General features: G+C 49.6%; 1 protein-coding gene across 1 annotated transcript; it reads left to right on the top strand.

Moving 5' to 3' along the window:
* Positions 1 to 422: 422 nt before the first annotated feature.
* On the top strand, positions 423 to 12321 carry NRSN2 (neurensin 2). The gene is made up of 3 exons (XM_053574716.1): positions 423 to 593; positions 3142 to 3336; positions 5890 to 12321. Exons 2-3 carry the CDS (start codon positions 3151 to 3153, stop codon positions 6316 to 6318), a joined length of 615 nt encoding a protein of 204 aa, XP_053430691.1. The 5' UTR covers positions 423 to 593; positions 3142 to 3150; the 3' UTR covers positions 6319 to 12321.
* Positions 12322 to 13215: the final 894 nt, after the last annotated feature.

Here is a 13215-nt window from a genome sequence, read left to right as displayed (position 1 = left end):
CAACGATGGGTGGGGGCCCAGAGCGGGGGCTCAGCAAGGAGATGTGGGTTTCTACTCTGAGCTGGGGGCTCCGTGAGGGGGATGGGGCCCAGAGAAGGGACTGAAGATACAGTGAAGACATGAAGACTCAGTGGGGGTATGAGTCTTAAATAGGAAGTGTGGGAAATTGACCGATTTGGTTTGAGGGACTGCATGAGGAGGTGGGGCCCAGGGAGGCAGAGGGGTCTTGGCCGGGGAGGGGCTGGGATCTGAGGGAGAAGGAAACTCTGGAAGGGTATAGGAGCTCGGGGAGCTGCAGGGGGCCGCAGAGTCAGCCTCTGGAGCGGCCGGCGCCCCCCTCCTCCTCCCGCCCCCATCACCCCCCGCCCTGGACTGCGGCGCAGGCGCGAACCGAACCTACTTTTGCTGTTCTGGGGCTCGGGTTCCCGCTTGCTCTGCGGAGACAGCAGGCAGAGAGGTAAGCTTGACCCAGCTACACGCGCCGCCTGCCTCCCCCCACCTCCCGGAGAACTCCCACCCTCCGCCAGCATCCCCAACCCGGACCGTGTCCAGCCTGGGCGGGACGCCTGCACCTGAGCCTTGGGCTTTAAGAGGTGGGTCCCAGGGAAGTAGCAAGGAACAGAGATAGCACCAGCTCCATTGCCTTTCCACACCTCAGGGTTGATAGGTTGGGCGGAGGCAGCAAAGAACAAGATCGTCCCCTCGCCTCAAATTAAAAACCCATTCCCACTGCTCTCTGCCTCAGTTTCCTTCTAGACCAGGGGACTGGTAGTCAGAAAGAGAGGTGCGGGGAGTGGGGCGGAGGGGTTGTGGCTTGATTTCCCTGGCTTCCTGCCCCCCAGGAGGGCGCCCCTTCTCCCCGCCTGGCCAACGCCGGACTCTGGAGTGGGCGGGTCTAGGGGCATCTGGGAAGAAGAACCGTATGTGGACGTGCAAAGACAGCAGATTCCATCTGTCTTGGGGCCCTTGCTCCGGTCACCTTCACATACACTTCCTTCCTCTCGGCTCCTCCGCCGCAGTCTCCCCCCGGAACAACGGAGCACCCCCCCTTCCTGCTCCCTTCTCCCCAAGCTCCTCCCTTCTCCCGGCTAGTGACACCTTCCCAGAGGTTCCCATGGCAACCCTGGTACGGAGTATCAGCTCCAGGTCCTCAATACCCCTTCCTTTCCTCCCCACTCTGCCCCCCGCCGGCTAGACCGTCTCCCTGCAACATTAATATGGAGGGGAGGGCCTGGGCCGCGGGGTAGGCACAGTCAAGGTCACCTTCCTTCTGCAATACCGGCAGGATTGAGTGACTACATATTGAGGGAGGGGGGAGCAGTGAATTGGAGGGGAGGAGCTGACCCAGGCCAACAGCCCCTGAGCCCCCTCGCTGCCCCCTCACCTGAGAACTTTAAGGGTCTCTGCATCAGAGATTAATAGACCCTCTCTAATTAAGAGGTTCCAATAGCCCCCCAGGCCCGCGTTCACTCTCCCTATCAGACCTCCCCAGAGCCTCAGCAGGGGGTGGACACCGCGCTGACCACGCCCCCGAAGAGCCCCGCCCACCCACCGCCAGGAGCTCTGTTCTAGCTCCCTCTTCCTGGGTCTTTCGCTTTTGGTCTCTGCTTTTTTCGTTCTCTCTCAGGTTCACGTTTTCTTTTTTCATGTTATATATTTTTCCTTTTGTGCCCCCTCTTCTTTTCCTTGAATTGTAAGTGGGAGGCAGTGGACAGCGGTGATTTATGGACAGGCTTTAATTGACAGTAATTTTGTGCGTGGTGCGGCTCTGCGAGGTCACCGAGAAGCACCCTCAACTCTGTGTTTGCGTGTGTTTGCGCACGCCTGTGTCTGTATCTGTGTGTTTACATGTGTTTTGCCTAATGTGTCTGGTGTGTGCCTATCTGGGTATGTCTCTGTGTGGTGCTTCTTTGTGCGATTTGTGTGTGTGCGTGTGTTACTCTGTGCTGTGCGTGTCCACGCGCGCGCTGCTGACTCTCTCTGCGCATTGATTTGAAGGCCTATCCGATTGGAGTTGAGAGAAGCCCGGGTCTTACCCTTCAGAAGCAGCATGTTGTTTTATTTTGTTTGAATGGGCTTAGAGGAGGGAGGGCCCTTCTTGGGGGTGGGGCGCAGAAGCCCAGCCCCCCGCCCCCCGCCCCCCCAGCAGCTCCTGGCTTTGGTCCTAGCCATACCTGTGTGCGAATGCGCAAGCACACACACACACCCATTCCCTAGACCTCAGTGTCCCCTTTTGTGAAAAGAGGTTTCTTAAATAGATTTCTCCAGGAATTCAAAAGTCCTTAAGTCTAAGAACCCCTAATCCTGAAGGCTCCTGACTTTCACCTCCCATGGAGTCAAAATTCCTTGGAATTTGGAGGCTGATGAAGGGTAGCCCTGGGGGATGGAACTTTTAGAGGCTTACAGCTTGGAAACTCCAGCCTGACTGGACAAGTGTCAGCCATAACAATAACCCCCAGTAGGGCGGCGCCTGTGGCTCAAGGAGTAGGGCGCTGGCTCCATATGCCAGAGGTGGCAGGTTCAAACCCGACCCTGGCCAAAAACTGCAAAAAATAAAAAATAAAATAAAATAAATAACCCCCAGTAGGAGCCCTGAAGGGGAGTGAGATTTCTAAGGGATTGGAAGAAGAAGATCTCTCACTCTAGACATGGCTCCCCAAAAGTTCAGGATGAAAATAATTAACAAAAAAATTACAGTAAAAATTACAACATCTACCATTTCTCAGCGCCAGACATAATAATTGTATGAAACAGGTATGATTATTAGTCCTGTTTTACGGATGCAGGAAATGAGGCTCACAGAGGTGAAAGCACTTGTCCAATGTCACACATCCAGAAAGTGACCTGTCTTGGATTCCAATCCAAGTGGTCAGGTTCCAGAGCAAGTAGTTCCAGCGACTGGGTGGCCTCCCGGGTAAACACACACATTAACTGACACTGACACTGGGCTAAGCAGGCTTATTCAGTGTACTTAGATAAGACGGACCAGGATTCCAGAAGGCCAGGCTGTGCGGTGAGTTTGGGGTGTCTAGAGTGGCAGGAAAAGCAAGTGAGGCACAAAGATTCTGGGGGGTGGAAGGGTCACCATGGGCAGCTCCCACTGACCCCTCCCTCTGTCCCCTGCACCTTGTCTGCCCACAGGGATCCGTGATGCCGAGCTGTGATCGCTCCTGTAGCTGCAGCCACGGCTCCAACGTGGAGGATGGCAAGTGGTATGGGGTCCGCTCTTACCTACACCTCTTCTATGAGGACTGTGCAGGCACTGCTCTCAGCGATGACCCCGAGGGACCCCCAGTCCTATGCCCCCACCAATCCTGGCCCTCGCTCTGCTGGAAGGTAAAGCCAGAGGAGCAAGTCCTCTGAGTCCTATGGCTGGGGGAAAGAGATGGGACTGAATTTAGGCTCGGAGGAAAGAAAGGCAAGGGATAGTAACGTAGTTGGGAGTTTTGCAAGTTCATGCAGTAGAAAACCAAATTCAAATGGGTTTAAATAATAAAGGCAAAATACTCCTTATTTTTTAGAAGACACCAGAGTTTTGGTGCCTTCAAGCAAAGTTTGATCCAGCAGTTCAAGCCATTACACTGAGGACTTTGCAAGGTTTCTCTTAGTCTATAAGCTCTTCATGGTCCTCTACTATTGGAGCCTATTACAGCTCTTCCCAAGTGTTCTTCAAATGGCTTCAGACTTTCACTCCACACCATCCAAGGAAAGTCAGCATTCTTCCAGTATTTTCTTCAGGAAAAAAAAAAAAAGTAATGCAGATGGCTGGACATGGTGGCTCATACCTGTAGTCCTAGCACTCTGGGAGGCCAATGGATTGGATTGGCCAATGAGTGGATTGCTTGAGCTCAGGAGTTCAAGACCAGCCTGAATGGGCAGCGCCTGTGGCTCCATCGGTAAGGCGCCGGCCCCATATACTGAGGGTGGCGGGTTCAAACCCGGCCCCGCCAAACTGCAACCAAAAAATAGCTGGGCGTTGTGGCAGGCGCCTGTAGTCCCAGCTACTCGGGAGGCTGAGGCAAGAGAATCGCTTAAGCCCAGGAGTTGGAGGTTGCTGTGAGCTGTGTGAGGCCACGGCACTCTACCAAGGGTGATAAAGTGAGACTCTGTCTCTACAAAAAAAAAAAAAAAATTCATCAACTTGTAAATAGAAAAAAAAAAAAGACCAGCCTGAACAAGAGTGAGAACCCATCTCTACTAAAAATAGAGAAACTAGCTGTGCATCGTGGCAGGCACCTGTAGTTCCAGCTACTTGGGAGGCTGAGGCAAGAGGATTGCTCAAGCCCAAGAGTTTTAAGTTGCTGTGAGCTATGATGCCACGGAACTCTACCCAGGACGAGTGTATAAATATATATATAAATATGTATAGCTGGACATTGTGGTGGGCTCCTGTAATCCCAGCTACTCCAGAGGCTGAGGTAAGAGAATCACTTGAACCCCAGAGTTTGAGTTTGCTGTGATGCCACAGCACTCTATCAAGGGTGACAAAATGAGACCCTATGTCTCAAAAAAAAAAATACATATATATATGTGTATGTATACATATGTAGCCTAGTGTGGTGGTGAGCACTTGTAGTCCCAGCTACTTTGGAGGTTGAGGGTGGGAGGATTGCTTGAGCCCAAGCATGTGAGGCTGCATTGAACTATTTTCACACCATTGCACTCCAGCCAAGAACACAGAGAGAGAGACCCCACCTCTTGAAAATAAATAATAAATAAATAAATATTCAAAGCATCTTATTACCAGGCACTATGCCAGGCTCTTGGGAATACAGAGTTTAAGAAGACATGGTTTCTGATGGGCCATGGTGGGTCACACCTTAATCCTAGCACTTTGGGAAGCTGAGGGAGGAGGATCACTTGAGGTGAGAAGTTCAAGACCAGCCTGAGCAAAGTGAGACCCCATCACAACTAAAAATAGAAAGATGACCTGGGCTTCATGGCAGGGACCTGTAGTCCCAGCTACTCAGGAAGCTGAGGCAAGAGGATTGCTTGAGCCTGGGAATTTGAGGTTGCTATAAGCTCAGCTGAGGCCATGGAACTCTAGCCCTGGCAACAGAATGAGACTCTGTCTCAAAAGAAAAAAAAAATAGAAGAAGACATATTCCCTGTCTTTAAGGAATTTTTCTGTGGCTCATTTAGTCATTCAGCAAAGATTTATTCAGCCTCTGTTCTATGCCAATATTAGGCACGGAAGACATCTAGTGAGCAAAAATAGGGCCAGTCTCTGCTTTCAGAGGGCTCTCAGTCCTATAGGACAGGCAGACATCACTTACATGGTAACCAAAATACTAATACAAGAGTGTACCAAGGTGAGTACAGTGAAGAATCAATGGGCATTAAGTTTGTGCAGAGTGCAGAGCAGAGGACCTGGCTCAGTCCAGGGGTCTCCTTCCTGAGGGTGTGAGGATTGAGATGAAATCTGACAAGGCCTAGGAGTTGTTCCAACAGAGAGAGAAAGTAGAAAGGACAAGGGGAGGAGCTGGAACCCAATAATGATGGAGGGGCACTCAAGGTTGGCAGAGAATCCCACTGTTAAGAGGGAGCTTGGAAGGAAATTAACCAAGAGGCCTCAAGATTTCAAATAGAACCAAGGGCAGTCATGTGCACCTGTAGTCCTAGCTATTCCAAAGCTCTGGAGGCTGAGGTGGGAGCCCGGGGGTTCAAGACCAGCCTGGGCAATATAGTGAGACTCCATCTCGAAAAAGAAAGAAAGAAAGAAAAAGATTCGAAACAGAACATAACAGTTTATGCCCCCGGTCAGTTAGACCTAGCAGGAGTATGCTATGTTTCCTGTCTCTCCAATTCGGATCAAGGAGATCCCTTTAAGTCCAGTTGGGATCCAGGGCCCCGTCTTACCCCTGCCTCTGTCTGTCTCCCTCTCCCCAGATCACCATGTCCTTAGGAACGCTGCTTCTGCTGCTGGGTGTGGCAGCCCTGACCACCGGCTATGCAGTACCCCCCAAGCTGGAGGGCATCGGTGAGGGTGAGTTTCTGGTATTGGATCAGCGAGCAGCCGACTACAACCATGCCCTGGGCACCTGCCGCCTGGCAGGCATAGCACTCTGCTCGGCAGCTGGGATCCTGCTGGCCATCTGTCTCTTCTGGGTCACGACGGGCTGTCTGAGCCAGGACACCAAGACAGAGCCCTTGGACACTGAAGGGGATGGCCATGTGGAGATCTTCGGGGAGGAGCCAGAGCAGCAGCTGTCCCCCATTTTCCAGGATGCCAGTGGCCAGTCGTGGTTCTCACCCCCTGCCAGTCCCTTTGGACTGCAGTCTTCGGTGCAGACCATCCAGCCCAAGCGGGACTCCTGAGCTGCCCATAAGGCCAGAGGAGGAGCCAGACTTGAGGTCTGGACCTAACCTCCTCCCCCCGACACCCGGCCCTACCATTGATTCCCCACTACTCCCTTTCAGCAAAGGCCCTTTTACTACATATTCAAGCTCCCAGAAGGTCCACCTCCAGATCAAGTCTGAAGTTCACATCCCCTGCCTCTTCCCTAGGGGTAGGACCCCAACTCATCCAAAATGCCAGCCTTCCTCAAGTTCCCCCAAGACTTCCTATCTGTTCCTCCTTCCAAAGGTCCTTCCGGGGTAGTAGGCGCCTCCCTCAACCCATCCCCACTCTCCTCTGTGTGGCCTTGGGCGAGCCCCTTGTCTTTTCCAGCCATAAGTTCCTGCCTCTCTGCTACTAAGGGTTTGGATGAGATTGGAGTTCTATGATGTTCGTAGTCCCATGGGATGTAAGCACCACACTCCAAAGACAGGTGGGGGCAGGGTAAAGGATCATTCTTCTCAGAGTGAATCACTCAGACTGCGTCCAGGACGGTGCCAACCTTCATAGTGTGCTCCTGTCTGGTTTTTGGCTTCAGAGCCCCACAGTCCACCACCAAGGGCAATTATTCAGTCCAGCTTAGAGATGGGTGAGGGAGGTGAGAGGTGATGTGTCCAAGATCACACAGTAAAGTGGTCTGGGGGAGCTAGAACCCAATGGGTAAGGCCCATCCTGGGTCAGTTCTAGTTATGTGCTGAAACAGAACCCCATACCTTCCTGGCTCCCAGGAAATCCCCAAGGCTGAAGACAGATTTGGCCCAGAGAGAGTAGCTGGAGGCCTGATGACCCCACATGGCTCCAGAGATACTTTGGATCTGGATTTAAATGGTCTCTAAGAGCCAAAGAGCAGGAGAAGTGGGATGTTTTTGTCCTTCAAAAATCTGCTGATCTTGTGTGGTGCCTGTGGCTCAGTGAGTAGGGCGCCGGCCCCATATACCGAGGGTGGCGGGTTCGAACCCGACCCCGGCCAAACTGCAGCAAAAATAGCCGGGCGTTGTGGTGGACGCCTGGAATCCAAGCTACTTGGGAGGCTGAGGCAAGAGAATCGCCTAAGCCCAAGAGCTGGAGGTTGCTGTGAGCTGTGACGACACGGCACTCTACCAAGGGTGATAAAGTGAGACTCTGTCTCTTAAAAAAAAAAAAAAAAAAAAAAGTCGGCCTATCTAGAAACCAATAGCGCCAAACTCTAAAGTCGACCCTGACCTGATAACAAATGTGCCCCAGGGAGGAGAGGGAGCCCTCGCCCCTCCTGCTCCCAGCCAGAGGTGTCATATCTTCTCTATACCAATAGGGGGAGCTCCAAGGCAGCTGGAGAGAAGCCTCAGGCTCCGGCCCGCCCCTCCCCTCAGTCTTCGTCCAGCCTGGGAAGTTCAGGGAGGGGCCTCAGTCTTCCTTCAGGCTGGACTTTCAGTTTTTGGGTTCCAAGCCCCCTCCTCATCCGGCACCCCTACCATCCCACCTTCCCTTCAATAAACAGCTGGGGCTTATTGTACCCTCAATGAATCCCCAACAATAAAAAATAATAATAATAAAAAAAAATAAACAGCTGGGATGGATGTTGACTTTGCTTCCTTTCTCCCTGGCTACGGAGACATGGGGAAGGAGGAAAAATAGATGGTTAAGAGCACCTAGTCTGTGCTGGACGCCTAAATCCATTATTTCTCATTTGCTCCTGAGGATAGCCCTTTGAGAGACAGTATTGTCTTCATTTTACAGATGCAATGACGAATGGCCAATGGGGTGAAGTCCTTTCCCTAAGACTTCCCGGGAGTGGATTTCAATGCTAGGCAGATCTGTCCGTTGCCTGAGAGTGTGGAACTCCTGCCCCTGGGGAAGAAGGATATTCCTCAGCCATCCTGAGAACTTACTGCCCCCATCCCTGAGAAGAATGTGAGGGCTAGAGCCGAGGGTGGGATCTTTTCCAGGGGCCTGTTGTCATTTACCAGGGTACAGGCCCTGTTCTCAGTGCCTTGCAGACAGGAATTCATTTAATCTCTGACAGCCTATGAAGTGGGGACTCTTTTTTTTTTTTTTTTTGTAGAGACAGAGTCTCACATACCGCCCTCAGGTAGAGTGCCGTGGCATCACACAGCTCACAGCAACCTCTAACTCTTGGGCTTACGCGATTCTCTTGCCTCAGCCTCCCGAGCAGCTGGGACTACAGGCGCCTGCCACAACGCCCGGCTATCTTTTTGTTGCAATTTGGCCGGGGCTGGGTTTGAACCCGCCACCCTCAGCATATGGGGCCGGCACCCTACTCACTGAGCCACAGGCGCTGCCCTGAAGTGGGGACTCTTATTCCCACACCTGGCTCCTAAACTCCAGACTTGCATTCCCATCTCCATTCACCCAGATGTTGACTGCCAACTCTCCCAACCTGTTCTCCTGTTACCCCTTCCAAACCTGCCCTTGCTATCTTAGTGACTAGCAGCTCCATCCTGTTGGCTGCTTCAGCCAAAACCTTGGAGTCATCCTTAACTCCTCTTTTTCCTCACACCCTGAGTCTAACCCATGAGCAAGTCCTGACTACTCAACCTTGGAAACATATCCTGTACCCAGCCACCTCTCAAATGCCATGTCTAGCTCACTGGTCTAAGCCACCTTCACCTGCCAGCTGGATTATTATACCAGTTTCACCCTGGTCTCCTGGCTTCTGACTTCCGCACTCACCCCAATTCCCCAAGACTAATCCCTACAGAGCAGCTGGACAGACCTGTTAGAACAAAGTTAGGTCATGTTCCACCTCTGCTTGGAACCCTTCCATGGCTCCCACCTAACTCTTCCTGTGGCCTACAAGACTCTACACCATTTACTGATGCTCCCCTTCCTCAGTAACCTCAGCTCCCACCACTCAGCCTGTTCCTGTTTTCTCTCCAGTCAGAATGGGCTCCAGTGGCTCAACTCAAGCCTTTGCCTAGCTGTCCTCTCTCTTAGTGTGGTAAACTGCCTCACTAACCATGAGGTCATTTCCCTAGCGTGTTCAAGTCTTTGCTCAAACACATCACCTTCTCAGCGAGGCCTTCCCTGCGCAACCTATTTAAAAAATGTGGGCCAGTGAGGTGGCTCACAACTGTAATCCTGGCACTCTGGGAGGCCGAGGTGGGAGGATTCCTTGAGCTCAAGAGAGCAAGACTGAGACTGTGTCTGTACTAAAAATAGAAAAAAATTAGTTGGGTGTGTAGTCCCAGTTACTTGGGAGGCTAAGCCAGAGGATCTGTGAGGTTGCTGTGAGCTGTGATGACACCTTTGCAATCTACCCAGGATGACAGAACAAGACCTGTCTCAAAAAAATACAAACAAAAAAATGCTACCATACACCCATTTCTCTGTTCCCTGTGCACATTGGACTTTATTTTTTGCTTTCCACAGGATTTATCACTTTTCTGTGTAATTATCTATTTGCATCATTGTTTGTTACCTGTCTACCACAACCACACAGAAGCTCCACAAGAGGAAGGATTTTTATTTGCTTTGTTTACTGACATATCCCGAGTGCCTAGAACAGTGCCTGGAACATAGTAAGATACAAAAATAAAAATTTGTTAAATAAATCAGTCTTAGTTTTACAGATAAGGACCCGAGGCTTTAAACAATTTGCCCAAGAACGCATAGCTAGTAAGTAGCAGAGCTGGGGTTTGTATATAGGCAGTGGGGCTTCAGGGGTCATAGCCCATGTCTCATAGACTCCCCTAAGTTTGAAGGCCAGAGCTGGAGATACAACATGAAGTGCAAACAAGTGTACCCCAATGTTTGTTGCCATGTAGAAACATGAACACAGTGTTAACAGATTTTTGTCTAGAGGAATTAGGAATCCAGATTTTTATGTGAAATTTGGAGTCATCCTGTTCTAAAATATTATTATTTTGGGGATCGGGCATGGTGCCTCATGCCTGTAATCCTAGGACTCTGGGAGGCTGAGGTGGGTGGGTTGTGTAAGCTCAGGAGTTCAAGACCAGCCTGAACAAGAGTGATACCCTGTCTCTACTAAAAATAGAGAAACTAGCTGGGCGGACTGGTGCATGCCTGTAGTTCCAGATACTTGGAAGGCTGAGGCAAGAGGATTGCTCAAGCCCAAGAGTCTGAGGTTGCTGTGAACTGTGATGCCACAACACTCTAACCCAGGGCAACAGAGTGAGACTCTGTTTCAAAAAACAAACAGACCGAAAAGAAAACTTAGTGTGTGACTCAAAATTTGACTAAGAATTCTGCAAGACAAAGCATTTCCCGGGCAGTTTCAATCCATGAGCAGCCAAGTGTGACCTCCAACCTGAACACTCTGGTTTGGTGCCCTGGCTGAGCAGGCCCAAGGACAGAATTTCACAGGGGGCAGATAGCTCAGGAGACTGACGGAGACACCCAACCCAGAATGTCTATGGCACATCAGCTTTCTTTCCTAGCTGCCACCTGAGAAGCCAACCTTGTCAGTAACCCAACAAATCCCAGGGCTCCACACAGCCCCGTCCCACACAGCACCCCACTTCAGAGAAGCAGAATCCAGTAACCAAAATTAATTCCCAATAATGCCAACTGCCCATTGAATCCCTTGAAGAATGTCAAAGGAAGTTCTGTTCCACTCATACATTGCTAGTGGGGGATATGTCTTGGGTTCAATAGTGTTTTCAAAAATTTATGATCAAGGCTGGGCAAAATGGTTCACACCTGTAATCCTAGCACTCTGGAAGACTGAGGCAAGTAGATCTGTTGAGCTTAGGAGTTCGAGACCAGTGTGAGCAGAGAAAGACCCTGTCTCTACTAAAAATAGAAAAATTAGCCGGGTGTTATAGTGGGCACCATAGGCTCAGCTATTTGGGAGGTTAAGGCAGGAGAATGGCTTGAAGCCTGGAGTTTGAGGTTGCTGTGAGCTAGACTGATGTCAAGGCACTCTAGCCTGGGGTACAGAATGAGACTCTGTCTCAAAAAAGAAATAAAAAGTTCATAATTACCTAGAACCTATCAATGTGACCTTATTTGCAAATGGAGTCTATGCAGATATAATAAATTAAGATGAGGTCATGTTGGGTTAGGGTGGGCCCTAATCCAATGACTGGCATCCTTATTAGAAGAGGGAGATTTGACAGGTGTATATTAATACAGTGGTGGTGCCATAAAATTATAATGGAGTTGAAAAATTCCTATTGCCTAGTGACGTCCTAGCCATCATAGAATTATAATGCAACACATTATTGACAAGCGTGTAGTGATGCTGGTGTAGACAAACCCAGTGCACTGCCAGGCATAGCAAAGTATAACACATACAGTTATGTACAGTATACAGTACTTGACAATGATAAACAACTATTTTACTGGTTTATGTTTTCTTTACTAAAAAGAAAACAACAAGAAGAGGGAAATTGGTACACAGACACAGACAGAGGGGACATGGCTGCATGAGGACAGGCAGAGACTGGAGGCATGCATCTGCAAGCCAAGGTACACCATTGGTTGGTTGCCTACACTGCAGGAAGCTGGAGGAAGTAAGGAAAGATCCTCCCTTAGAGTCTTCAGGTGGGGCTAGGCCTTGCCAACAACTTGATTTCAGACTTCTAACCCCCAGAAGCATGAATGAATACTTTTCTGTTGCTTTACGCCACCTAGAGTGTGGCATTTTGTTATGCCAGGCCTAGGAAACTGGTACAGGGTATAAGTTCGTGCAGCCTACAAGGGAGGCAATATCAAAATGGAAAATACACCTGCCCTTTGATGCCTCTCTCCTCTGCCAGTGTATCTATGTGCCGTATTTTATGTATGGAACACAACCATGTTACTTGTAATAGAAAGCATCCAGAAACAACCTAAGTGCTCACGGGCAAGGGCTAGTTAATAAAGTATGGCACATGTGTGCACTGGACACTATGTAAAGAATGAGGAAGCTCTTTCTGTTCCTACCTGGACTGATCCTCAAGTTACATTGTTAGGTGAAAAGTGCAGGGTGAAGAGCACTCTGACTACTTTTCTTCCATTTGAGTAAATAGAAGAATGTTCTAGACATCGCTTGGCTGCCTCCAGGATATGAATGGCTGGGGACTGGGGTGGGAAGAACACTTTCATACATTTTTAATTTTGAATAATGTAAATGTATCATATTTTTCAAAAGTAACTGAAAATTAAAAAAAAATACAAATGATTAAATCCATTCAATAGAAAGGACAAATATTCCTTACAGAAGAATTTTAATAATAAATGCAGAATAATTGAGAGAAATGGAAAGGAAACAGCATCATTAGAACACCACAGTGATAATTATTGCAGGCAAAATCCACCAATGAACAATAAAAGGAATGGCTGAAACTTAAGATGGAACAGGATATTTTTGTAGACTCAAAGTATCTCCCTTGCAAATATGTGTTAATTTCTGTGGTGGTTTTAACGTATGTGGACAAGTTTTTTGATGCTCCAGTCTTCAGGAAATGGAGCTTAAGTCTTTTTCTCTTGTACATGGTCTGGAGTTAGCAACTTTCTTCTAACAGGTAGAATGTGGAAGGGCAAAAATAGTGACTCCATAGTGGAAAAATCAGGCAGACGACCACCTTAACCAAATGCTCCAAGTGGGCACCAGCAGTAACAGGTGTGTTGGTGAAATGATGTGATGAGTCGGGCACTTCACCTGGGCATTAGTCTTCCCTCAAATCCATATTGTCAGCCTGAGAAGACCCACTCTACACAATATCTCACCAGCACTGTTCAAAAATGTCCAGGTCACAAAAGACAGGGAAAGGTCAAGAAGCTGTCCCTGCTTGGAGGAGACTGAGGAGACTGAGCTCCCTGTGCCGTCTTTGCCACTCTTCTGTAACTCTAACATTGTTTCAAAATAAAAGGCAGGCCAGGCCTGGTGACTCATGCCTGTAATCCCAGCGCTTTGGGACACTGAGACAAGAGGA

The sequence above is a fragment of the Nycticebus coucang genome, chromosome 21, assembly GCF_027406575.1.
Source record: "Nycticebus coucang isolate mNycCou1 chromosome 21, mNycCou1.pri, whole genome shotgun sequence".
Lineage (NCBI taxonomy): Eukaryota > Metazoa > Chordata > Mammalia > Primates > Lorisidae > Nycticebus > Nycticebus coucang.
This window is presented reverse-complemented; position numbering and strand designations above follow the sequence as displayed.